The sequence below is a fragment of the Myotis nattereri genome, assembly GCF_964212035.1.
Source record: "Myotis nattereri genome assembly, chromosome: 1".
Classification (NCBI taxonomy): Eukaryota; Metazoa; Chordata; class Mammalia; order Chiroptera; family Vespertilionidae; genus Myotis; species Myotis nattereri.
Window position 1 is genome coordinate 171,434,929 of NC_138075.1, and position 27,806 is coordinate 171,462,734.

The window sequence follows — 27,806 nt, forward strand, 5'->3', positions numbered from 1 at the left end:
AAACCATCAACAAAACAACAAGAAAGCCCACTGCATGGGAAAACATATTTGCCAATGTTATCTCCAATAAGGGTTTAATCTCCAACATTTATAGGGAACTCATACAACTTAACAAAAGGAAGATAAAAAACCCAATCAAAAAATGGGCAACAGACCTAAGTAGATACTTTTCGAAAGAGAACATACAGAAGGCCAAGAGACATATGAAAACATGCTCAAAGCCACTAATCATCCGAGAGATGCAAATCAAAAGGACAATGAGGTACCATCTCACACCTGTGAGAATGGCTATCATCAACAAATCAACAAGTGACAAGTGCTGGTGAGGATGTGGAGAAAAGGGAACCCTCATGCACTGCTGGTGGGAATGCAGACTGGTGCAGCCACTGTGGAGAACAGTATGGAGTTTCCTCAAAAAACTAAAAATGGCCGAAACCGGTTTGGCTCAGTGGATGGAGCATCGGCTTGCGGACTGAAGGGTCCCAGGTTCGATTCCGGTCAGGGGCATGTACCTGGGTTGCGGGCACATCCCCAGTGGGGGCTGTGCAGGAGGCAGCTGATCGATGTTTCTCTTTCATCGATGTTTCTAACTCTCTATCTCTCTCCCTTCCTCTCTGTAAAATATCAATAAAATATATTTAAAAAAAAAAAAAACTAAAAATGGAACTCCCATTTGACCCAGTGACCCCACTTCTAGGAATATATCCCAAGAAACTGGAAACACCAATCAGAAAGGATATATTCACCCCTATATTCACAACAGCACAATTTACCATAGCTAAGATTTGGAAAGTGCCCATCAGCAGATGAGTAGATTAAAAAACTGTGGTACATCTACACAATGGAATACTACACTGCTATAAAAAGGAAGGAACTCCTACCACTTGCAACAGCATGGATGGACATGGAGAGCATTATGCTAAGCGAAATAAGTCAGTTGGAAAAAGATAAATATCACATGATCTCACTCATTTGTAGAATATAATGAACAACATAAACTGATGAAAAACAGATCCAGAGTCAAAGAAGCATTGATCAGACCATCAAACCTCAGAGGTAAGGCAGGGGAGAGTGGGGGTAAGGGGGGAAGAACAACCAAAGGACTTGTGTGCATACATATAAGCGTAACCAATGGACACAGACACCATGGAGGTGAGGGCATGAGCAGGGGTGGGGGGTGGGGGGAGGCAATGGGGGGATAAGGACACATATGTAATACTTTAATCAATAAAGAAAATAAAAAACAAAACAAACAAAAAAAGTAACTGCTCAAAATAATATTTTCATTGGCCTTCAGTGAGTGGCGCCTAAAATATCTATTGTATTCCCCATCTTTGTTTTAAAGCCCTGGGTCTCAAGGAGGTCCCTGTTATACTATAAATATGCCATATGAAATAATCTATATCAGGGGTCCTCAAACTTTTTAAACAGGGGGCCAGTTCACTGTCCCTCAGACCGTTGGAGGGCCGGACTACAGTTTAAAAAAAAAACTATGAACAAATTCCACACTGCCCATATCTTATTTTGAAGTAAAAAAACAAAACTTCAAAAAAAAAAAAAGGCTCTCCTAACTTCAAAAAAAAAGGCCCTACCAATTGCAAAATAAAAAAAAAAAAAAATAGACCTCCTAACTTCAAAAAAAAAAATCCTAACTTGTTCTTACCTCGGTCCTCAGGCAGCAGCAGGCTCTGCACAGGCAAGCTCGTGACTCGTCCGATCACACCCGAGACTGAGAGGAGGAGCGGAGAGACAGAGAGAAGGAGGGGAGTCGGAGAGTGCGGCGCACATTCCACACCTGCGCACTGCGGGCCAGGACGAGTCGGCTGCTAAGCAACAGGCAGTGGTTGCAAAAACACCCAGCGGGCCGGATAAATGTTTTTGGCGGGCCACATGTGGCCCGCGGGCCGTAGTTTGAGGACCCCTGATCTATATAATAAAAGCCTAAGTGACCAGAATGACCGGTTGCTATGATGTGAACTGACCACCAGGGGGCAGATGCTCAATGCAGGAGCTGCCCCCTGGTGGTCAGTGCGCTCCCACAGGGGGAGCACAGCTCAGCCAGAAGCCAGGCTCATGGCTGGCAAGTGCCGCAGCAGTGGCAAGAGCCTTTCCTGCATCCATGGCAGCGCTAAGGAGCAGGAGCCAAGCAGTTAGGAGCAAGGGGTCCCAGACTGCAAGAGGGAAGTCCGGCTGCCTACTTAGGCCCGCCCTAAGCCGGCAGGCAGACATCCCCTGAGGGCTCCTGCACTGCAAGAGGGTACAGGCCAGGCTGAGGGACCCCACTCCAGTGCATGAATTTTGTGTACCGGTCCTAATAGTCTGTCAAGGTACCTAGTCATGATGGGCTACAGTGGAAACCACTTATTATTGGCAATAATAATAGAAATAAGAAACAAGAGCAATAAAAGGAAACAAACTACTGATACATGCAGCAACATGAATGAACTTCACAAATATTATGCTGATTGAAAGACACCGACGGATACAAAAGAAGTTCATACTGTATGATTCCATTTTTGAAAGTCTAAAATACATAAAACTAAGGAGGGCATGAGGGGACATTCTCCAGTGATGAAAATCTCCTATGTTTTCAAAATGATGTGGATTACACTAATGCATGTATTTTTGAAAACTGATAAAATTTACTTAACTTTTTTAAAAAGACCATCTAAAATTATTATGGTTATTTTTTATTAATTCTTATATTTTGTGGGTGCCTGCTGGAATACATACAAATGCAAAAGATGTAATTCTTGGAATTTAGTAAAAAATGTAGAGGGGGTAGTGATAAAAATTGGGGAGTGGGTGCCTATAAAGATGAAACATGACTAGCCATATGTTTAAAAATGCTGGAAGTTGTAGACATACACAGGGGGTCTCCATTCTCTCCACTTTGGTATATTTTTGAACATTTTCCATAATAAAAAGTTGAAAAGAGAGGCAGCATCAGGGTTCATCGCATTATAAGAGCAAACTGAACAGGAGGAGGACGGAACTTGTTCGAGGTCTCAAAGCCAGACAGCAAAGCCACGTGCGAGTTTAACCTTCTTCCTCTGACCCCACTGGAACAAAACATGAGTCTTTTGGGAAAGACTAGTTTTAGAAAGGGCAGGTCCATAATAGAAGGAATTGTTTAAGCATACATATGCTTATTTCCTGTCCCTGTTGCTTCCAAACCGGTTTTTTAGATTTAAATTGCATATGATTCGAATTTCAGACCCAAGTGACTGCCAGGGTCAGAGAAAGCATTCTTCCACCCCCAAATAAACACAAAAAGGAAATAAGAACACAGCGAAGGGTTGGCTTTCTTTCTTCCGGTGCTGAAATCATCCTCCCAGGCAAAGCAAGCAAAGGCATTCGGTGAGAGGGAGGAGCTTGGTTCTCCCTGCTGGTGTGATGGGGAACAGCTGCGTTCCCCCCAGCTCCCAAAGAGGTGAAAACGCGTTAAGCGATGCAATGATCGTCCTGAAACCTGCGCGTGCGTGTGTGTGGGTCTGTGTGAGCGAAGGGGTGGGTGGCAGCTAGCTCTGAGGATCCGAAGTCAGGAAGGTGTGCAGCGTCTCGGTTTCAGAAGGGGCGAAGGGTAAACTGGCTGTGGCGGTTCAGGAGGACACACCCACGCTGGATCTGTCTCCTCCACGCAGGCACTTGAGCGTGGAAAGTAGTAAATCCCATTTAGAGAACGAAAACCCTAATGACCGCTTGGTTTCGACGGCTGGGGAATATTTATTCCTGGTTCAGCTGATGGGAAAACCTGTGCCTGGCAGCCCCTGATTGGTGGAAAAGAAAATGGTGATAGTGGGGTGGAAAGAGGATTTGACCAGCCTCCTCCTGCCGCCTCCACCTGTAACTCATCCACCCGCGGGACCCTTTCAGGCTCAGGCCAGGTGAAGAGCCAACGGAAATCTGGAATATATTTAAGCAAAAGCAGCCTTAACCTTGTGTCCTATGACCATCCATCAGATCTGAGCGACCGGAGGGAAGCGTGCTCCAGGTGGTGCGGCTGGGAGCGCCTTTCTGAGCCTCCCGCCTCCTCAGCAGCTCCCCAGAGATCGGCTCTACCTTTGGTGGTGGATCCCCAGGCCCCGCGCCCCCAGGTTGGCTCTGACGTAGGGGTCCCCGTGAGGAGCCAGAGGAGAGGCGGAGAGGGGAGGAGGGGGTGGGAGAGAGGGGAAGATGTCAGCCCAATCCTAACCGCTTGGATCGCCACGAGAGTCCCCGTGACCCTGAACTTGAGGCGAAGCGCAGAACACCCCCACCTTCCTGCCTGGAGCTGAGGTACAGCCTGCCCCCCAGCCACACCCCCACCCCCATCCGAGGAGCGGAGTGAAGCGCAGCTGGCGCGGGGCGAGGGGCGGGGAGAGGCGCTGACAAATCAGCCGCGGGGGTGGCGAGCGGAGGGGAGGGAGGAGGGAAGCGAGGAGCAGGAGGAGGAGGAGGAGGAGGAGGAGGAAGATCCCGACGAGAGAAGGGGACCCAAGAAAGGGAGCGAGCGACCGCGAGCGGCGACGCGGGGTGAGGTGGGTGCTGGCTTTAGAGCAGACCCGGGACCGAGCCTGGCCTTTAGCATCCTTCGCTCTCTCCCCGCCTTCCCTCCCGACCCCCGTCTGTTTCTCCGGGACCCTCTCGTGCTGGGGACAGGGAGCGGCAATTCGACGACCGGTTCGTGGGCTCGCCCTCCGCGACCCCAGCCTCTCCACGCTGGGCTGTGCCGCCTGCAGCACGCTCTGGGGACCACCCCCTCCGGGTGCCGCCTCTGCCCTCCTGATGCGCTCCGAGTCCCCCCTCTTCCCGTGGAAATCCTATTTGGGGATTGTTTAATGTTCTGAAGAGGGAAGGGGGAGTCGGACGCCTGGGCAGCAGAGGCACCGAGGTAAGCGCCTGTGCTTCCGAAGGGGCAGCTTGGTGCGTCCTGGCGCACCCTGCCCGCGCGGAGAGGCGTCTCCGCGACACCTGGCGGGGCTGCGCGGCCGGAGGACGCCCGGGGTCCTTTTCCCTGCGCTGAGCCTGCGGAAAGTAAGTTGACCAGGCTTTCCTCCCGCTGCCGACATTGCCTTCCTCTCCCAGGCTGAGCCGTCAGGCTTCTCCGAGAGCAGCTTTTCCTTCGGGAAAAGCGAGGGTGCTGGAGGGAGCGAGAGCATCCAACTTTCTCTCTCGCCTTAACCCCCCGCTCGTCCCTCTCGGTTCTCTCCGAAAACGAGCTGTGTTGGGCAACTAGTTAAATGGAAGTGCAAGCAGGGCAAGTCAACAGGTTAAGGGGTTAACAGGTGCGGGAGCGGTTGGACGCGAGCTCAGAGAACGCCCCCTGCGGTGGCGGGAGCGCGTCTCTTGGCTGCGGGCGGGCGGGCAGGGCCGGGCGCCTGTTCTGGGTAGATAGCTGGGGCTGGGGTGGCTGGTGGGGTGGATTAGAGCCAGTGCGGGTGGGCTCCCCGTTGGCCTGAGGTTCAGCCACACCCAGGGTGCGCAGGTCTCTTCCCTCCCCGTTCCCGGTCTGCCAATTAGATCTCTTCCGGGGTTCATTTTCGGAGAGTCCCTGACCCCACGCCTCCAGCTCCCTTTCTTTCCCTGTGATCTGTCTTCTGAACGTACTTCTAACTCACACTGTCAGCTTTTGGACCCTGGGAAGTTGAGAGAGGGGTCCATCTTCTCCTGCAACTCCACTTGGGAAATGCAGTGAGAACAGCTGAGATGATTCATCCCAATCCATGTCTAGGCAGCTAGACTTGGACTAGCCAAGATGGATGGGGTATGCTCAATTTTTAATGCAAAAGCTAAAAAAAGGCTTTGTCCATGGTGGAAATAAGGGTGCACTTCAAAGAGCCTCACACTTTTGGGAGTTCTACTGATCTTTCAGGGTGTTTCTAGTTTTGTTTTACCCCAAAGTTCTCATTCAAAATGTATTTTGTGTTATGCAGCGTGGTGTAAAGGAATTCATTAGCCATGGATGCATTCATGAAAGGACTGTCAAAGGCCAAGGAGGGAGTCGTGGCTGCTGCTGAGAAAACCAAACAGGGTGTGGCAGAAGCAGCAGGAAAGACAAGAGACGGTGTTCTCTATGTAGGTAGGTGAGCCCCCAGTGTCATTTTGATATTTATTTATGACTGATGAGTTAGGATGACTGATGCTCTAAATGCTGATATTTCTCCCTTGATTCATTTTTACGTCATCACTTGTCAAAAGGATGGATGGAGTCAGTTATGTGTGGGTAGATAAATGTGTATATTTGAGCTAATAGTAAAAAGTGAGTGTAATCTTTTGTGTGTCCCCCTCCCCCCCTAGATTACTGAATTTTGCAATAATGCCAAGGACTTTTTTTGTTTCTTTTAAAAAAAATGTTTATGTGCATAAATGACTGTTTTGGAGGGTTTTTTTTTTTTTAAATCAGTATTTCAATATATAATCAACAATATTTTTAAGAATCTAAATCATTCCAGGGTTTTTGGTTTCTTTGTCATTATGAAGAATATTTGCTAATTTTAGAGCATTCTTTTTTTTTTTTTTAAAGACTTTGATATGGTCCCAGGGTACCTGCCAAGAGACCAGAAAAGGAAAGGACAGAAATGTCTTAGGTGGAGTGATTCCCCGAGATCACTTGACAAGCTGGAGACCAAAAACTCAAGAAAGTACTTGAGGAATGCTAGTAACATCTCAGCGACATTTATATAGTTCATTTCTCAAATGATACACAAAATAAGCAATGAGATTGATGCTTATCATCTGTACCTTTCCCTAAATCCCCACCTTGGAGCATTCATGAAGACCTTGACTCCCTTTTTCTTATCTTAAACTATGTTAGACTGAATATTATTTTACAAACTTCAGATTCTTTGGGAAAGAAACAGACACACATATATACACACTTATCCACAGGGACACAAATGCATACATGCACATGAATGCACACATGCACACACTGCCCATTTCTCCTCTGAGTTCTTCCACAGTCTCTGTTGGGCCCTGTAGCAGCAGTAGCCACAGGATGAGCAGGAAGGTGGGGGATGAGCCTAGTGAGTGGTGTAGGGTTCTATGCCCATATCTGTGGGGGGAAAGAATGCTGCACTGTCTCCAATACGGATGGGCTGGAGAAAAGTTATTCTTAGAATGATTTTTATGGATGTTTCTCATATTATTTTTTTCTCATGGTTTACAGACTCTTTATATTGGTTGATCTTGACACAAATCTTCAGTTTAATTACTTACATGATCTTAGGACATTTTCAGGAACTCATTGAATTAAGGTGTTACAAGAGAACAACATTGATAAGTTAACTTCAAGTTTTTTCTTGTGAAGTGTAAATTATGTCTTTTTAGATGGAATTGGTAATACTGAATAGTGACATGCAGGTAATCAATATCCTTATAGTTGTTCTCAGTTTTCCAAATCGTGCAACTGCATGCTTACAAATAGTCTTTGACTTCAGCTACTTTATAACTTAGTAACTTTAAAGTTTCTTTATAATAATAACATTCACTTGATTAGTTTTTGTGGAGAGCGGCTACAGTGTTTAGACAGGTTCAAGCCTCGAACTAATGAGAGGGCACAGGCCTCTCATTGCCACATGCAAGTCGCAGCTTGGAGGGCAGAGCCCTCCCAGCACAATGATAGCCAACAGCTATAGTAGGTGTAAGCTTGAACCTATGATCCGAACACGTGGCCCCACGTGTCTGAGTGATGTGGGCTTGATAGAGTTCAGGTGCATGTAATTGAGTAGGATCGAAACCCATGAGAATGTTGTAAACATCTTGACCACGCCCTTACTTTGCCTAGTGGACTCTGGCTATAAAATAAAGGCACAGCTTGTAGTCGTGGCGCTGTCGCTGGCTCTCCATCAAAGAGGACAGCGTGCCACCCAGACCCAGCTTTCATTCTCTTGTCTGTCTTTTCTCCATCTTTCACCACCCCCGCTCAGGCTCACCGAACCTGGCTGAGCTGGTGTGGCATATAAGGCGCCCAATGTGGGGCTGAGTATGCCATGGCCGTGCCAGCCCGCCACAAGTTTTTAGTGAATCCAGAAACTATTGAATATTAAATTAATACATTTGCTCTTTTCTAGGTAATGAACAGGTTTTTCTTATCTGGAAAACTTTTTATTTCTTTTCATTGTTATTTATGAGTTTGGATAAATAAAATTTTATTTTCAGAGATTCTGTTATTCATTCTAAGATTATTATATAAAATAGTAATTTTTTTACATGTCATATTTTTTAAAAAGTCATCTTCAATGCCTATTATGGTATTTAAAATAGAATATGTTCTATAAATTATTTATTAGTTGTCATTTAATTAAAAGTTGAACTCAAACACAGAACTTAGGATGAGAAGTGACTATGAGAAGACATAATGGTATTGTACAACTGTTGGTAAACTTTTTATGTAAAGGTTTAGATAATACGTTTGTAGGCCATAATATCTCTGTCTCAACTGCTCAGCTCTGCTGTTGTCATGTGAATGTAGCCATAGACAATACTTAGTGTGACTGTGTTCCAATAAAACTTTATTATTATCAAAACTGGTGGTGAGTTAATATACCTCATAGGCTATAGTTTTCTGACTCCTGGTAAAGTAGAACATAAATTTTATATTAGACAAAAGTAAATTCTAGTCCAGACTACACCACTTATTAGGGTGTAGGGTACTAGGGAAGTTATTTACATTTCTCAGTACCGCTTCTCTCATTTGTAAAAATACAATTTAGACAAATGCACCTACCTTGCAGAGTTTTTGTGAGAATGTCATGATAAAACAAAACATATGAGTAACAAGGCATACTTTAAAAAATTTAAACACTTTATTATTTAGAGCAGTTATAGGTTCATAGAAAAATTGAGAAAAAGGTACAAAGGTTTCCTATGTACCCATACATAGCTTCCCATATTATCAACATCCCTCATCAAAGTGGTACATTTGTTACAATTAATGAATTAATTGACAGAGCATTATAACCCAGAGTCCATAGTCTACCTTTCAGTTCATTCTTGGTGTTGTACATTATGTAGGTTTGGGCAAACGTATATTGGCAGGTATCTACCATTATAGTATTATACAGAGTAGTTCAATGCCCTACAAATCTTCTGCGCTCTATTTATCCCAGGGCAGAAATTTTAATGAAGCCTAGTTAATTGATTCTTTCATGGATTGCCTCTTCAGTGTTGTATTTAAAAAGTCATTGCTGTACTCAAGGTCATGGAGGTTTTCTCCTATGCTACATTCTTGGAGTTTTATAGTTTTGCATCTTACATTTAGAGCTATAATACCTTTTGAGGGTTTTTATTATTGTTGTTTTGTGAAAGGTATAAAGTCTCTGTCTAGATTCCTTTTTGTTTTTGTTTTTACATGCAGATTTCCAGTTGTTCCAGGATCATTTGTTGAAAGGATTATTTGTGCTCATTGTATTGCCTTCATGCTTTTGTCAAAAATCAGTTAACTATATTTATGCAGTTCTATTTTGGGGCTGTTTCATTGATCTGTCTATTCTTTTGCCAATTCCACTCCCTAGCATTACAGTAAGTCTTAAAGTCAGATAGTGTCAGTCCTCTAACTTCGTTCTTCTTCAATATTGTATTGGCTGTTCTGGACCTTTTGTCTCCCCACATAAGCTAGAATCTTTTTGTCAACATCCACATAATAACTTCTTGGGATTTTGATTGAGACTGAACTGAACTATAGATCAAGTCAGGAACATTTAACATATTGACAATATTGAATCTTTCTATTAATGACCAAAGAATCTGTATATATATATAAAATGCTAAGCGACCAACCAACCATCCAACCAGCTGGTAGGTATGATGTGCACTGACCACCGGGGGCAGACTCTCAACGCAGGAGCTGCTGAGCAACAGCAACTTTGCAGAGTGCCCTCTTGCACTCCAGATCCCTCAGGGGATGTCAGAGAGCTGGTTTCGGCACGATTCCTGCAGGCCTGGCCGAGGGACCCCCACCTGCTGGAGGGATCCCACTCACTCCACAGATGCCCTTCTTGCTGTGGTACTGCCCCGGGTACAGCCAGCCAGGGAGGGACTAAGGAGGTTGGCTCCAGGGCATGTCCGGCCCATCTCTCCCAATTCCGCCCTACAGGCCACCTTCTAATTAATTTCCTTTCAATGTGCATGAATCCATGCACCAGGCCAGTAGTATCTCTATATTAATTTAGTTGATTTTATTAACCAAAACTTATACAGATCTTATATACTGTTAAATTTATACCCAAGAATTTTATCTTTATGGTGCTAATGTAAAAGGAATTGTGTTTTTAATTTCAAATTACTCTTGCTCATTGCTAGTATATAAGAAAGTAATTGACATTTATTTGTTAACCTCATGTGCAACCTTGCTAAAATTATTAGTTTTAGGAGTTATTTTTTAAAATTATTCTTTTGGATTTCTACATAGACTATCATGTTATCTGTGAATGAGGACAGTTTTCTCTTCTTTCACATTCTGTATACTTTTTATTTAGTTTTCTTGTCTTACTGCATTAGCTTGGACTTCCAGCATGATGTTAAAAAGGATTGATGAAAGAGGGATATCTTTGCCTTATTCTTGGTCTTAGTAGGAAAGCTCTTTGTCTCACCATGAAATATAATGTTAGCTGTAGGTTTCTTATAAATATTCTGTATCAAGTTGAGGAAGTTACCCTCTATTTCTAGTTTACTGGATGTTTTTGTCATGAATTTTATCATATTTTTCATGAATTTTGCATTTTGTCAAATACATTTTTGCATCTATTGATATCATTATGTGACTTATCTTTTAAACCTGTGGATATGATGAATTACTTTAATTTTCAAATGTTGAACCAGCCTTGCATACCTGGAATTAATTCCATTAGGTTCTGGTGTTTAATTCTTTTATACATTGTTGTATTTGATTCACTAATATTTTGTTGAGGATTTTTGTAAAACATACTTTTATATGAAGGAGCCATGGTTATTATCAAATAAGTTCTCCAACAGAATAATTACTTAGTCAACATATATATTTTTATCCTTACAAAACCTATTATCAATTACTAGTTTGGAAAATTGGAAGTGACTAAAGAAAAAATTCTAATTTTATTGTGGCTAAAAAAGTTTTGCACACTTTCATAAGCCTCATGAGAAAGTAATTTTTTTCCTTTGTAGTATTACTAGAGGCCTGGTTCACGACATTCATGCACTGAGGGGTGGGGGGATGGGGGGAGGGGGGCATTCCTCAGCCCGGCCTGTGCCCTCTCCCAATCCAGGACCCCTCAGGGGATGTCTGCCTGCCAGCTTAGTGCTGCTGCGGAGGTGGGAGAGGTTCCCACCACCACCGCTGCACTTGCCAGCCCTGAGTCCGGCTTCTGGCTGAGCAGTGCTCCCTCTGTGGGAATGCACTGAGCACCTGGGGGGCAGCGGGGGGGGGGGGGGGGGGAGGGCAGCTCTTACATTGAGCATCTGCCCCCTGGTGGTCAGTGCATGTCATAGCGACCAGTCATTCCACCATTTGGCTGATTTGCATATTAGCCTTTTATTATATAGGATACTTTTGGCAACTACTTTTTTAAAAAATATTTTTATTGATTTCAGAGAGGAAGGGAGAGAGAGAGAAACATCAATGATGAGTGAGAATCATTGATCAATCATTGGTCCCCTACTGGGGACCGAGCCCACAACCCAGGCATGTGCCCAGGACCCTTCAGTCTGCAGGCCAATGCTCTATCCACTGAGCCAAACCAGCTAGGGCAGGAACTACCTTTTGATTAATTAAAGAACTATCATAAGAATCAATGTTATTTTTATGATTTTTCTTTTTGAGTGATACACACAAGTTTTCAATCAATATATTTCAATTTAATAGACAAAGATATTCTCAGTCAAATGGCTGAGAAATTATAAATTGAGAGTCAAATTCAAAAGCAGATGGTTCTCTTTATATAATGATAAGTATTATAACAGTCAAGGAAGAAAATAATCTTTAAAAATGTTCTAACACCACTTTGCTTACTAAGCAGTAGTGGTTGTGAGTATGGATTGGTATAAAATTCTCACAATATGTCTCACCTGCACCAAGTTGATAAAGTCAACATGAACAGCATAGTTGAGTTCTGGCAACCGGTCATTACTTCCAACCTTTTTCACTCTGCAGTTTTGTGAACTGAGGGAGAGGATGGGATGCGTGTAGGCCACCTCAGCTCAGGAAAATTACTAGTAGTTATGTCCCTTCAGCTTTCATATTTTTCTAGTCACATAGCCACTTGGCACCTATTTTGTAGAAATATTTTTAAAATTACTGGTTACTCAACAATTAAAGCTTAATTATTAATTAGATACTAATAAATTATTGACAGTAAACAATAGGTCATTTGTTTGATAAGAAGCAATATTATCAAGATTCTCATTTATCTTTAACTCAGGATACATTCCATGACTTAGCCAAAGGTCAAATTCTCAGGTACTACTGAGGAAGAGAGGGAAGACTACAGACCCGTATTAAACATTTCTTTCTACTAGTCATTTTTAAACATATGGGTTGCAAAGAGGGACAGGTGGTTAGTGATTGGAAATATTCTCTCTAATACAGGCTGTTTTCACTTAATATAGTTCCAGGATACATGGATTCAGTAACTACAGTTAATTAAATAACATGAGTCCCTAACAACACAGTTCAAATTTCTGTTACCATGACACATGAACTGTGAGTGACTGCATGAAATACAAACCCTGCTCTTAGCTCTTCAGTCCACAGTCACTACATAAATAACAGAAACCCACTGTGATACATGACCAAATCACATTGCTTCTTCCAATGCCTATTGGTGATTGGTCACATCTGCTAGTCAGTTCATATAGACAGCAAAGCTCATGGTTATTTAACACCCATGTGATATTTTATAAAAATGTATAATTGAATTAGGAAATTGGCCCTAAATGATGCAAGTGTAGCAAAGAAAGTGAAAAATGCTGGAAGTAAAATTTGATTCAAACATAAATTTATTTATGGATGAAGTAGCTGACTATGGGAATATTGACATCACTATAGTTCAAGAGACTCTAGATGTGCAGCCAGAGGAACTTATTGAAGCTGAAAGGATCGACATGCACATAAAAGCGGTTGTGATGAATATGGTGAAGATGCCCCAGAGGAAGTGGTCCCCAAAAACACCTCACTTTAAAAGAACAGAGACATATGATGACATTAAAAGTACAAAGGGTAACAATTTAGAAACTGATCCAAATTTACTAATTTACAACTAAGGTTTAGGAAAGGTGTTGCTCCATATAGGAAGTTATACAATGAGAATAAGAATACATGCAGTGTTTAAACTACTTGTTAAATTTTTTACAAATAAAACATTTATTCTCAATATATTGAATTATAATATACTAAGTAAATATTAGTTTTACTAATTTTATTCCTCTGCATTTATAAATGACTAAGAGCTTTTAGTGTTTTAACAAAAAATGGTAAAGGTCATGGAACAATGCTAATTTTTACCACTGATTAATTGATTAATTGTAATTTTTATCATTGATTTTTAAGATCACATTCCACAACTTCAATTCGGCTTGTGCATAGTCATTTTATGATCTCATAATACTATTCAAAATGAGCATTGCCTGAAACACACAGACACACACACACACATACAGACACACACAGACACACACATACAGACACACACAGGCACACGCATACACACACAGACACACACAGAGACACACACAGACACACACAGAGAGACACACACAGAGACACACACAGACACACACACAGACACACACACACAGACACACACAGAGACACACACACATACAGACACACACAGAGACACACACAGACACAGAGAGACACACACAGACACACAGGCATACACACAGACACACACACAGACACACACACACATACACATACAGACACACACACAGACACACAGACACACACACAGAGACACACACACAGAGACACACACAGACACACACAGACGCACGCAGACACACACACATACAGACACACACAGACACACACACACATACAGACACACACAGAGACACACACAGAGACAGACACACACATACGGACACACACACAGAGACACACACACAGACACACAACATCATGTGTGTGTGTGTGTGTGTGTCCCAAGAAAATGTATACACACACTTTGAATAATTATAAAGGCAGTGTTTATTAAAATATATTTCATTTTCACAATTAAGCTATCAGCTGTTAAATGTGTATACATTTCTTGGGACACCCTGTATGTATGCATGTGTGTATATGTATGTATTTGTATATATATAAAATACTATCCTATATTCTGTAACATATTTAACATCTGTACAATTTCATTTATATGATTTTATGATCCAAGAAAATCTGAATCCAGAGCTTATGTTCATAAGTACAAAACTATAGTTTATTTTTTTTTTGAGAATTTTTATGAGTCTATTTGATCCAAAATTGATGACATATGCTGGGGAGCAAGATCTCAAATGCTCCTTTATGTTTTATTTTTATTGGAGATCTTAAATATTCAAAAATTGAAAGTTCTTAAATATATATATACATATATATATAATTTTATTAAATTATTAAAAACTTGAATGTTTTGTATAATGGGAATTTAAATATGATGCATGCAAATTTTACTTAATATCATATCAATATATTTTCATAAATATATTTAATGAACATGTTCAATATTTTTCTGCATATTAATTTAGATCAACTTATCGAACATCATATTATTGAAATCATGAATGTGTACTTCTAAAGTTTTACATAAATTTGGAACTAGAAATTGCCTCAAACCAGTGTTTCCTAGATTTGACCTATGAATTACCTGCTTTAGATCATGAGGGTTGTTAAAAATGCAAATATCTGTACATTTACTGAGTAGTTGAGGCTCTGACTCAGTCGCCAGCATTTTTATCTATCTTCCATCCAGTTAATTCTGCTGTACTCTCTCCAGTTTAAGAACCAGCTTCTCAGAGATTATTTAATTAATCTTACGTATGAATTTTATTGATAAGGAAACTGAGGCTCCCTTACACTTTTTTCCTTTGATTTGAAATGTGTTTACAGGTATTTCTAGCATACTTAGTAAGGGTTTGCAAAACAGTGCATTTTAAAACTAAAGATTGGTAAGCAGCTTAATATCCAAAGATAAGTTTAAATATACACATATTTTTTCTTCATTTCTTTATATTCTTCTATGTCTGATAGAATTACATTATTTGACTTATTGTATGCTGTGGTCGGCAAACTGTGGCTCGCGAGCCACACGCGGCTCTTTGGCCCCTTGAGTGTGGCTCTTCCTAAGCCTTAGGAGTACCCTAATTAAGTTAATAACAATATACCTAACTATATAGTTTAAGTTTAACAAATTTGGCTCTCAAAAGAAATTTCAATCGTTATACTGTTGATATTTGGCTCTGTTGACTAATGAGTTTGCCAACCACTGGTATAGTGAATCTCCAATCCATTATTTTTCTCCAAAAATATTTTATTAGAAAACTGGTATGAATTACACTGAAAATGCTAATATTAGAGAACGTATAAATAAAATTATTAACAAACTTAGTTTTAATAAAAATATTAATACATTATTTGTATAAAAGGGTGGTCAAAATTTGGAGGAAGTTTCTCTCTTTTGCCATCTTGAAACTAGTGTTAGTAATACTTGAATGATAAAATACTCAATTCCTTCTAAAGGTTTACCTGGCTTAGTGGAAAGAACATGAGAGTCATTGAGACCTTGATTTGAATGTGCTTGTAGCCAGTTATTACCTATGCAACTTCAGAAAAATCATTTAACGTTTACTTGTAATTTCTTCATATATAAAATAAGCATAATATACCTATGAGAAATGTTACAAATATCAAATAAGATGAGATATAAAATGACTTTTACATAATAGGTGTTCAACACCGATTATGATTCTTTCTTTCCCTACCTCTTCTACTTGTGTTTCATGGGTGAACTAATCTTGGTTGTGCTGGACTTTAGTAAAGCTGCCACAGTTCTGAATCTAAAATCATCTTTCCCCTCACCCAGCATTATCTCATCCCCACCTCTGTAAGTTGATATGTGAAGTGGGACACAGTGGGATAAAAGTCATCATGTGCACTAAAAACTTAATTGGAGAAAGCCTCCTGTGAGCTTTCCTTCCTTCTACTTGTAGTGAAAGCTGAATTTCCTTGGTTTGGGTCTTTTGGCCTCGAGGATATCTTTGTGTATGGGCTTCTACAGGTTGAAATTTTGTTTGGATTAGTTGTATTTAAAATGAGCTATTAGCAATGTAAGTCCAGTTTGAGACTTATGTTTATGAATTTGTTTGATTTTATAGGCTCCAGAACCAAGGAAGGAGTGGTCCACGGTGTGACAACAGGTAAGCTCCATGGGCTGTATCCAGGGATGATGTGGAAAATGCCTTGCAAGCTGTGTAGCCCCGGCACTAATCATTCAGAATGTCAACAACCACTGTGCCTGCGGAGGAGCAGTCTAAGGAAACATTAGCTCTGTTTGATCTTAGTTCTTTATTAAATATTTTAGATAGGTAAATATTTATTATAAATAAATAAAACAATATATTTAACTGTCAAGAATGGCGAATCTGAATTGACCAACTATGTTTAATTTACAAAGTAGTATAGAATATGAATATTTTGACTTAGTTAGGCCAGGAGTTTTCTACCTACAATATCCAAGGAAAAGAAATTCTCCCAGCCCTAACTGGTTTGGCTGAGTGGAAAGAGCATCAGCCTGTGGACTGAAAGGTCCCAGGTTTGATTCCGGTCAAGGGCATGTACCTTGGTTGCGGGCACATCCCCAGTAGGAGGTGTGCATCAATGTCTCTCTCTCATCGATGTTTCTATCTCTCACCCTTCCTCTCTGTAAAAAAATCAAAAAAATATAATTTTTTTTAAAAAGAATTTCTCCCAGTTAGCTAATCCCAAGATAAAAACCTAGAAAACTCAACCTTTAACCCTGTCTTTTTTATATCAGGACATTGTTATTTCAGTTGTCAACTTCATGTATCACATTATAGGAAAATATGATAGTGTACTTAATCTGGTCTTATGGAATGATATCTTTGAAGGTGCTTTAAAGATCAAAACATAAATTATGATATAAGCTTACTCAGTTTTTCCCTCCTGAGTGTATGGTGTAAAAAACTTCCTATTGAGATTTTCTGAAAGCGTTGATTCTTATAAACTGAAATTTACTACATGATATCGAATACACTTAATTTTTAACATGTCCTAATTTAAACTTTCTTACTAAATTGCTTTATAATATAAATTTCTTTATTTTCTCAAATTTTTAATTTGTATGCCAATTTAAAACTAGATCTTAATTTTATAATTTTGCTTAATATCAAAGGTTAGATTTACTATATCTATTCTAAAAGTTAGTGCCACATTTCCTTCCTGGAATTTTATTAAGTTAGTTAAAGTCAAATATAAATCTAATTAATTACAGATACACAGATAATTCTTTATAATGGATTCAAAATTATTTGTTGAGTAACTATTGTGAAATAATATAAAGAAAAATACAACAGTATCTCTGATTTTAATGAACTCAGAATACACTAGCGGAGGTAGATAGACATACTGGGAAACAAATCAAAGAGATATATTTATTATTCAGATATAATAAATATATCTGAAATATTGAATTTGCTGAGTAGGCAGGGCTACTTGGTTTAGGGATGAAGGCTCCCAGTCAGATGAAGCTGTATGAACCAAAATGGGAAAGACTGGTACATTTGGAGGAAAACATAAGCAACTTAAAATATTAGACTATCATTGGTTGGGAGGAAGGTATCCTTTTTGATCCTGTTTATAATATCTTTCCCCTTAATACAAAACATTTATTAGTCCTAGCTTGTTTGGCTCAGTGGATAGAGTGTCAGCCTGCAGACTGAAGGGTCCCAGGTTTGATTCCGGTCAAGGGCACATGCCTGGGTTGTGGGCTCGGTCCCCAGTAGGAGGTGTGCAGGGGGCAGCTGATTGATGATGTTCCTCTCTCATCAATGTTTCTATCTCTCTATCCTTCTCCCTTCCTCTCTCTCTAAAAATCAATAAAAATATATTTTAAAAAATTATTAGATGTAAAATGTACTTATTTGAATGTTTCTTTTGTCTTTTTATCCTTTGTTTGAAAGACCTTACTAGGGGAAAAATAAATGTCAAGGTTAATGGATAAATCCACTAGATAAATCAAGTCCTACAGAAATCTTTTTAAATGTATCTATTATTGTTACATGTATACTCTGTCATTTTATAATATAACTAATTTACTTATTCTGACAATGATAAAACCTAATGAAAATGTAATAAAGCACAAAATGCATTTTACTATGCAGTTTATATGTATTAAAATAAGTTAAGGTTTAAACATCTATACTAATAAAAGGGTAATATACTAATTAGACCGGACATCTTCCGGACAAAGCCACGGTGGCTGGGGCTGAGGCAGAGGCGGTTAGGGGCGACCAGGCTAGCAGGGGAGAGCAGTTAGGGGGGTCAGGCAGGCATGCAGAGTGGTTAGGGCAGGAAGTTAGGTGAGCAGTTAGGAGCCAGAGGTCCCAGATTGCGAGAGGGATGTCCAACTGCCGTTTTAGGCCCAATACCTAAACCAGCAGTTGGACATCCCCCGAGGGGTCCTGGATTGGAGAGGATGCAGGCCTGGCTGAGGGACACACACCCCCATGCACGAATTTTGTGCACCAGGCCTCTCGTATATAAATAATTACCTAAGTGTTGTAAAAATAAAATTTCGTGACTGGCAAAAAAAAAAAAATTATGAATCTGTAAAAAGATCACAATTTACTTTTGTCTTTGCTCTTCCTTGAACAAAGCAAGCATACCCTTGCCCTGGGCTTTCCCTCTGTCTGAAAAGCTCTTACCCAAGATCATATACTTGGCAAGCCCCCTCATCTCCTCCAGTCTGTTAAATGACACCTTCTCAATGGGGTCTACCTGGACCTGTTTAAAATTGGCACCATTCCCTTCACCTCTGGTAGGCCTACTCGCCCCCCCCCCCCCCCCCCCCGCCGCCCTGCCCACTCATAATTATTTTTTCGCCAAAGCACTATCACCTCAAACTAGTAGATAAGTTATAACATGAAAATGTTCATTATCAAGCAAAATTTTCTATTCAGGTTCTTGGGGTGGTGTGTGTGGGGGCGGGGGTGGGGGTGGGGGTGGGGGTGGGGTGGTGGTGATGATAACCCAAAGCACATAATTCACTATTTTTAAAAGATCAACATTCTAGAAATGTTTAAAAACATGAAATTTGCAGTACAGATTTTCACTGCCATTTAAATTTGAACTTTGCATTGCGAACAGCCATTACTCCTTAGGAGGCATCAGTCATGTCCCAGAAGTGGCAAAAGGCAAATATCACGCAACACCTGCTGTGCGCTCTTCCTGGGTTTAGACTCCAGGGTCACTTTTCTCAGATAGTGTCTTAGAGAATTTTTGATATTAGATTAAATCGCTGCATCTAAATATAATCTTAAACTATTGATAGTTTTCTAAATATTTAACTTATTTTTAAAAATCTACTGAAGGACCATATTCTATTTTGCTTTGTGAAAAGGAATTTTCAGTGTGTTCAGCAAACTTCTTCATTTTCATATTTTACTTAATGTCTGACTCTCTTGTTCCCATTAAAATATTGAAAATTAATCATATTAAAAACCTTTCTGTTTCACCTACCTGAAGTTTTATGAAAGGGCCAAAGGTTCCTCATAACCATCCCTTACTCTCCTGTTTATTTCTGATAGTAACATGTGTGAGCATGAATGTGTTATGTGACTCAGAAGGTATGGCGAAAATTAACCTCTTGAGTGAGATAAAAGAATTGGCACTGAGCCCTGGCTGGCATCATTCAGTGGTTAGAGAATTGCCCCACACACCAAAGGGTCATGGGTTCGATTCCCTGTCAAGGGCACATAACTGGGTTGTAGGTTTGATCGGGCACATGCAGAAGGCAACCAATCGATGTGTCTCTCTTGCATTGATGTTTCTCTCTCTCTCTCCATCCCCTTCTTCCTCCCTCTCTTCTATTCTTTCTAAAGATCAATGGAAAAATATCCTCAGGTGAGGATTAACCAAAAAAATGGCACTGAAATTGGAATAAAGAAATAAATTTCATGCTGAGTCTGATACAGTTGTAACTGCACCTGTAACCATAGCTTTCTGCAAACTTTCTTTAATAAAATATAAACCAAACTCAGATTGCTCATGGCTTTAAATTTGCAGTCATAAACTTCAAGCACCTTTTAGTGATTAAAACAAAGTATCTTAGCCAAAATTCAATATTTGGTCCTATGCTCACTTTGAAATCTTTACAGCTTTCATTTTTTTTCGACTCTTCAGCTGTCTGTGGTATGTGTACATAGAGGCCCTGAGAACTGGATAGCTAGCGGAAATAAAATTACTTTAAGTTGCTGTTGTTCTATCCATCTCTTAATCTGTTGTTGCTCTTGATGTACCCCAGTGGCTGAGAAGACCAAAGAGCAAGTGACAAATGTTGGAGAGGCGGTGGTGACAGGGGTGACCGCAGTCGCACAGAGGACAGTGGAGGGAGCAGGGAACATCGCGGCCGCTACTGGCTTTGGCAGAAAGGACCAGGTGGGCAAGGTATGGATGGTTACACACGTTTCACGTTACACTTGTAAGCTTATGAGGCCATGGTGCTTTTCCATGCAAGGCTCTAGACAGGAATAAGATGCTTACGGGGGAGGGATAACTGGCCCTCTCCATTCAAAAGTACAGCCTTTATATGGGTCCTCTTTTTTGAGGTATTAACCCAGATAAATGCCAGGAAGACTGCATAATGATCATGATTGTTTCATTTTGTGGAAGAAAGTTCATGAAATGAACAATGTAATAAATGTCAAAGGAAGAGTGACATTTCAGAAAGAATTGGTGCTTTCATGTTGGCTATGAATCTTGGAATTTCTCTTTGTCGGAATAGAACAAATCACTTGGTGCCCAATTTCTTAATTTTCAAAATGAAGATCTTTGACTTGATTTCTTTCTAATGACATCACCTCCGTTTAAATGACATGTTGAAATATCATGTAACAGTTTATTGCCAAAAATATGTTTGTGGGAACTGAGCTACTTAAAGTGCATAACAACCAGACATCATGGTTCTGGGGTGATTTAAAAATTCTCAGAAGAATTTTGACCTTGCATCTTTGATGCAACTGTGACTCTAGCATGATTATATAAAAGATATTATGACTTTCGTTTTAACCAGGTAAGTAATAGAAAACGAGGTGTCAACTGGAAGATGAAATTTTATAAATTTCATGACCACAGCAGCAGAATGATTTTTGCTTTTCCCCTTGCTCTTCCTCGAACAAAGCAAGCATACCCTTGCCCTGGGCTCTCCCTCTGGCTGAAGAGCTCTTCCCCTAGGCCAGTGGTCGGCAAACTGCAGCTCTCAGCCACGTGCGGCTCTTTGGCCCCTTGAGTGTGGCTCTTCCTAAGCCTTAGGAGTACCCTAATTAAGTTAATGACAATGTACCTACCTATATAATTTAAGTTTAAAAAATTTGGCTCTCAAAAGAAATTTCCATCGTTGTACTGTTGATACCTGGCTCTGTTGACTAATGAGTTTGCCAACCACTGTGAGGCCTAGAGCTTATTACTTGGTGAACTCCCTCATCTACTCAAGTCTTTGTTAAATGACACCTTCTCAGTGGGGCCTGCCTGGACCTGTTTAAAATTGGCAACATTCTCCGCACCTCTGGTAGTCCTAATTGCCCTACTCTTTATTATTCCTTTCTTTTTTGCCAAAGCATTATCACCTCTAACATAGTAAATAAGTTGTTATTTTTTACGTATGTTATTTATTTCTCACCTTCTAAAATACAAGCACCATAAGGGTAGAATATATGTTGTTCGCTGATATTTCACACATGTCCAGAAAGCACCTCTATTTTCTGGCAAACTGCCCTGAGTTCCTCTACTCCATGTGATCCTATGTGCCAGCTTACCTTGATGGATCATGAAAACATTGATTAAAAAGAACAGGACTAAACACTATGATATATTTAGATTTTTTCGCATGGAGTTCCATTGTCTGGGGCAATTGATGCTAATTATGGAAAATCTGGACTGGGCTTTCACTGACGTTCTTCAGCTAACACTTGAATGTATGGTTGCTGATGGGACTTCTTTGTGCAGAATATGGTTTTCAAATAATCTTATCCCTTGAGCTAACAGCTACAATAATCCCTATTTTGTGTCTAGAATCATAATTACATTTATTCCTTTATTACATTTCAAAACAAGGGAGACTTCAGATATCAGTACAGAGATAATTAACCTGTTTTGTGTCCCAGACACTTTTACCAATCTAATAGAAGCTATGGGCCCCCGTCCTTCCAAAAATGTACACTCACATACACACACAAAAAGGCTTAGTGGAATCATGGAAGCCCTACTGACAGAGCCCATGATTTAGACCATCCCCTAATTACACAAGTGGGGAAAGTGAAATTTACAGGGGGAAGTTAGTCCAACATCACATAGCCAACTATAACAGACTGGATACCAGTAGTGCTTTTCCATCCATTACATCCCTTCCTCATAACCTAGCATCCTTTGGGTTTTTATAAACTGATTTATGACAAGCAGATTTAACTGGAGAAATTCTCAGCTTTAGAATATTAAGAAACCATGGAAACATGTACCCCCACCCCATTTAAAACATACAATATAAATTGCAAATAAGGCATGAAAGTGCTTTATTTCTTACAAAATAGGACTTGTGTTTTACTCTCCCAAAATATTTTATTTACTTTAATATTTTAAAGCAGAAATTTTAAGTGATGTGACAAAATTAACCATTTGGAGATATTCTCTTATGGGTACTTACAGGTTCTCACAAATTTCTAATATGAAATAAAGTCATAAAACCTAGAAGTTGCAGCATAGTTGTAGGGAAAAAAACATTGAACTGGGAGTTGAAATGGCTGGTTTTCATCCCTGCTCTGTCGCTAACTGGCTGGATGACCGTTTGCAGATCTCCTAAGACTCTTTCTCACCTAATGAGGAAACGATAAGAGAAAATTGGGTTAAAGCCCCATTTAGCCATAAAATTTTGTATTTCTATAACTTAAGGAAGACACCAAAAAGCTTCTTTCATTGTGGTCACTTCCACTTCTATGAGATGCCAAAAGTTCTGGGGAGTTTAAATAAAATGGTTGAATTTGCTCAGTATAAAATTTGAAATACTTTAATTTTATCATTCAAATTCTTATCAAAGTGATTCTGGTGAATGGACATAAGCAATTTATTGTTGTTTAACCATTTGTTACTGACTCATTGAGAACTTATTCTCATAAAAAAAAAAAAAAAAACCAGCAATGCTTATTCCCAGAAACTTTGTTAGATGTTGAGGCTAAAATAATGAGAAATGTTCTAACAAACAAACAAGACTGGAAATCAATAAACAATCAGGAGTTGAAGGAGTAGCATTTCAGGCAAAAGCAAAAACATGAGGGAATCTCATTGGTGTGGGGGTTCAGTGGCCAATCAAAGAGGGCTGTGGCTGGAGCCCTAAGAAACTGGAGGAAGAGGCGCAGCCGTGGGCAAACTACGGCCCGCGGGCCAGATCCAGCCCGTTTGAAATGAATAAAACTAAAAAAAAAAAAGAGACCGTACCCTTTTATGTAATGATGTTTACTTTGAATTTATATTAGTTCACACAAACACTCCATCCATGCTTTTGTTCCAGCCCTCCGGTCCAGTTTAAGAACCCATTGTGGCCCTCAAGTCAAAAAGTTTGCCCACCCCTGGAGAGAGTATGCTGGGGCCACATCATGGCTGGCCATATTAAGAATGCTGATCTTTATTCTAAGAATCAAGGAACCTATCAAAGCTTTTTAAGCAAGGACGCCAGGTTACAGGTTTGCATGTTGAAAAGATATCTCCGCTTTAATGTGAGGAATCAGCTTAAAGGGGTCAGAGTGGTAGCCCAGTACCAATTAGTGGGTTGTGGTGGAAAGAGGAGATGACTGCATATACCAATCAAATACAGTGCTGGTGGGGGAAGAGGAAAAACATGGATCAATTCAAAGACTATGTAGAAGATAATAGCAACAAGATTTGGTGATGTATTTCATGAGATTTGGGGTAACAGGGATGAAACAAGTAGGGCTACTAGATGTTAGATTATAGAGTGGAATCATGTTGGTACTATTCTCTTGGTGGTTGGTGCCTTTCTTGAAGATCAGAAACACAGCAAGAGGAGTAGCTGTGTTAGTGTTCAGCTTTCATGCATTTTAAGGATATTTGGCCCATTACTCCCTGACTGAGGAAACAAAGCTAGCTTCTTTCCATCCTTCCTTCCTTCCTTCCTTCCTTCCTTCCTTCCTTCCTTCCTTCCTTCCTTCCTTCCATTTTGTGCTTTCCTGGTTTGTTTGTGTTTAAAACAAGAGCTCTAGTAATTTGATCTATCTCTCTCTCTCTCTCTCTCTCTCTCTCTCTCTCTCTCTCTCTCTCTCTTTCAAGTTTATCTCTTTGTAACATGCTAGATTTGGTGTATTCTATCTCCTTTTGATGTTAACAGGGCGATATGACAACAGATACCTAAGTGTTTTTGTGAATTTGATTATAATATAAGAGAAGCCACTCTTAGTAATCATTTCTAATGATCAGATATCAGATTAAAGGACAAATAAGATGTCTCGAATTTTAAGAATTTGCTTTATCAAATATTATTAACTTCTTTGATTAATACCTCCGAATAATACATCTTCTGATCTGTATTTTTACCTGAGCACACAAGTGGTTATCAGCCATACAATTCATTTTTTGAAGCTCAGTCATTTGATTGGCATGATAGAACAGACCACGAATGCATTGGCAGAATATTCAAGTTAAGTTCAAACAAACAGTGATGTTATACAGAGAAAATTTGTTGCCCACGTCTATCAAGAACAAGTGATCTGCTAGTTCCAATGATATTATGTATAGAAAGTAGCTTGCATAAGACTTGTTCTGTAGTGCCACCGTTTAAAGTATACAGCTCGTCACTAGAACATTTGCTCCATCTCAACCTCAAAAGTGCTTTGCATGTCCTTCTGCTCAAATCCTTGCTGAACAAATGAGTTTCTTTCATGCTATCTGGAACGCCCTGGAAGAGTTGGGTCCTCAGTATCCCTGAAGTTTATAGTTTTGTAATTATCTGGGTTCACGGAGAGTAAAAGTCTTGAATAAACTAAAAGCCACTACCTGACAAATAGTACAGCAGTCAGTTTCATTATCACATTCCAGTTAGGCACTGACCAATCTACAAACATTCTTTCTGTGCAAGAAAAAAGTTTGAAAATATTTATAGCCTCAGATATTCCAGTTCATCTGTTTTCTCTATTTTTTTCTTCAGAATCAGAGTGAAGTTTTCTAAACAGTGCCAATGTGGAAAAATTAGATCAAATTATATAACACTTTTTCTATCCTCAGCACAGAAAAAATGTTGGTTTCAAATGAATAGATGTCCGCATTCTCTGTAATCCTGCCATAATTCATAAGAGAATAGCTAACCAAGTGTGTGTCAGTGACTAAACAAAGCAGGCCAGAAGCCTGTCAGGTTTGACATTACGATCTATGACTTTTAAGCATCCTTCTGCCTAATTCCTTTGACTTACTAGAGCTATCATGTAAGCTTGATGCAATTTTATTTTTAAACACTTGAGTGTTATGGACATTTTTATTAAATGATTAATCAGATGATGGATGTTGCCATCAGCTAAGTCATTTTAGGTTGACTTCACAAGTAAGCCAAAGGTCACAGACAACCTTTCAGATTTCTTTGAAGAAGCATACACAGATCACAGATGTTATCTTCGCATCGTTCATGAGAAGGTAATTAGAGATGTCAAGACTAGTGAAATATTTTACAGTAAACTTTCTCCTTAAATGACTAATCAAGATTGATATACTGTCTTAAATAATTAAAAGTTCGAGTGTTGTCTTTGTGCTTGATCTCAGAAGATAACCAACATGACTATTAGTCATATTTACGCCTAAACTAAAAGATCTGTGGCACAATGATTGATTTGTATTCCTGTTGGGAGTGGCTTATAATATTGATAGCATTGTATTCTTAGATTAAAGCATAATGTGGTAATTAAAGAAAAAACCTAATTAACCAAATCAATTATATATATATATATATATATATATATATATATATATATATATATATATATTCTGTAAAATTTTGACATGTGGTATGTAAAATCAATATTTTATACTCATGTGAGAGTCAACTAATGTAGATACACTATCTCCACTTAGAAACACATCCATTATGATGGGCTTTTGTTGTACCTAATAATATTTCAAATATTTCACTGGGTCAGGGATGGATGAATCATGGTTCGTAATGACCCTTAATCCTGCAAGGTAGTAAATAGGAAAGTACGTTTTAATTATATACAAAGAGGTAAGGAAGATAGGCTTATGGTTATGTTTTTTATTAAAATTCAGTAGCATTCAGTCTATTAATGGGTACTTTATATGTGCTGGACACTCTGCTGGGCAATGTTGGGAATGCAAAAGTGTATAGCTTGTGGATGGCTCCTGCCTTCAAAAAATATACAGTCCGGGGATGACAACTGACATATTTTCCCCTGGGGCAAAAGACCATCTCTAGTCTTTGAGAACATGTATGTATTTGTATCAAGTGTACATCCATCATAGAGAAAGAAATGGTTTTTGTTAGAAATGAGAGAGATCTATTTTCCAATACATATTATACTTTAAATTTTTTGTCAGTATACTATAAAATTACTTCACATACGTAGAGATAAGAGCCATATTATTTTAGCTGTTTAGACAAAAAAAATAAAAGCACTTCCATCGAGTCCTAAGACCAGTGGTTAATAATCTGTTAGCATTACCTCCATGCAGTTTACACCAGGTGTACCGGTTAATGCAGGTTTTTTTTTCAATAGATGGAGTTACACATATGTTGATATGTATGTGATTTGATATGTATGCTATTTTGTTGTATTGACAGCAAGCTTCAAAACTTCATATGTCAAATTTTCTTTTTTTTTTAAATATATTTTATTGATTTTTTACAGAGAGGAAGGGAGAGAGATAGAGAGTTAGAAACATCGATGAGAGAGAAACATCGATCAGCTGCCTCCTGCACATCCCCCACTGGGGAAGTGCCCGCAACCCAGGTACATGCCCTTGACCGGAATCGAACCTGGAACCTTTCAGTCTGCAGGCCGACGCTCTATCCGCTGAGCCAAACCGGCTTTGGCAATATGTCAAATTTTCTGAAGGTGTTAACATCATAGATATTTTTACGTTTAAAAATGTCAAATTTCATGCTAAAAAAAGAGCATTTACAGGAAGTTTTAATTCATTACTTTATTTTGAAGAAAAGTGCTGCTGAATACTTTGGGAAGCTTATGGTGAACATGCTCCATCTCAAGATACTTGTGAACGCTGGTTTAAACACATTAAAAGTGATGATTTCGATGTGAAAGGCAAAGAACATCCAGGTCAACCAAAAAATTTGAAGAACAACAATTACAAGCATTATTGGATGAAGGTGCGTGCCAAACTCAAAAACAACTTGCAGAAAGATTAAACGTTGCTCGGGAAACAAATTTCCGATCATTTGCAAGGAATGGGAAAGATTTTAAAGGAAGGAAAATGGGTACCACATCAATTGCACGAAATGGAATACCGAAAAGTCATCAGTAAAATGTTGCTTCAACGGCATGAAAGAAAGTCTTTTTTTGCATTGAATTGTGACTGGAGATGAAAAGTGGATTTATTTTGAGAA

At 39.5% G+C, this 27,806-nt stretch overlaps 1 protein-coding gene across 11 annotated transcripts in view; it reads left to right on the forward strand.

The window, feature by feature from the left end:
* The first annotated feature begins 3,486 nt into the window (after positions 1 to 3,486).
* The window catches only part of SNCA (synuclein alpha), a 107,900-nt gene continuing 83,580 nt past the window's right edge, over positions 3,487 to 27,806 (forward strand). The window contains exons 1-4 of one of the 11 annotated variants that reach the window (XM_081110516.1): positions 3,487 to 4,278; positions 5,916 to 6,061; positions 16,315 to 16,356; positions 20,481 to 20,623. In XM_081110516.1, the coding sequence (XP_080966642.1) occupies positions 5,941 to 6,061; positions 16,315 to 16,356; positions 20,481 to 20,623 (306 nt within the window). In that variant the 5' untranslated portion in view covers positions 3,487 to 4,278; positions 5,916 to 5,940. Of the gene's footprint in view, positions 4,279 to 4,323; positions 5,017 to 5,556; positions 5,747 to 5,915; positions 6,062 to 16,314; positions 16,357 to 20,480; positions 20,624 to 27,806 lie in introns of those variants that run through there. The other 10 variants (XM_081110522.1, XM_081110518.1, XM_081110512.1 and 7 more) reach the window with 10 other exon arrangements.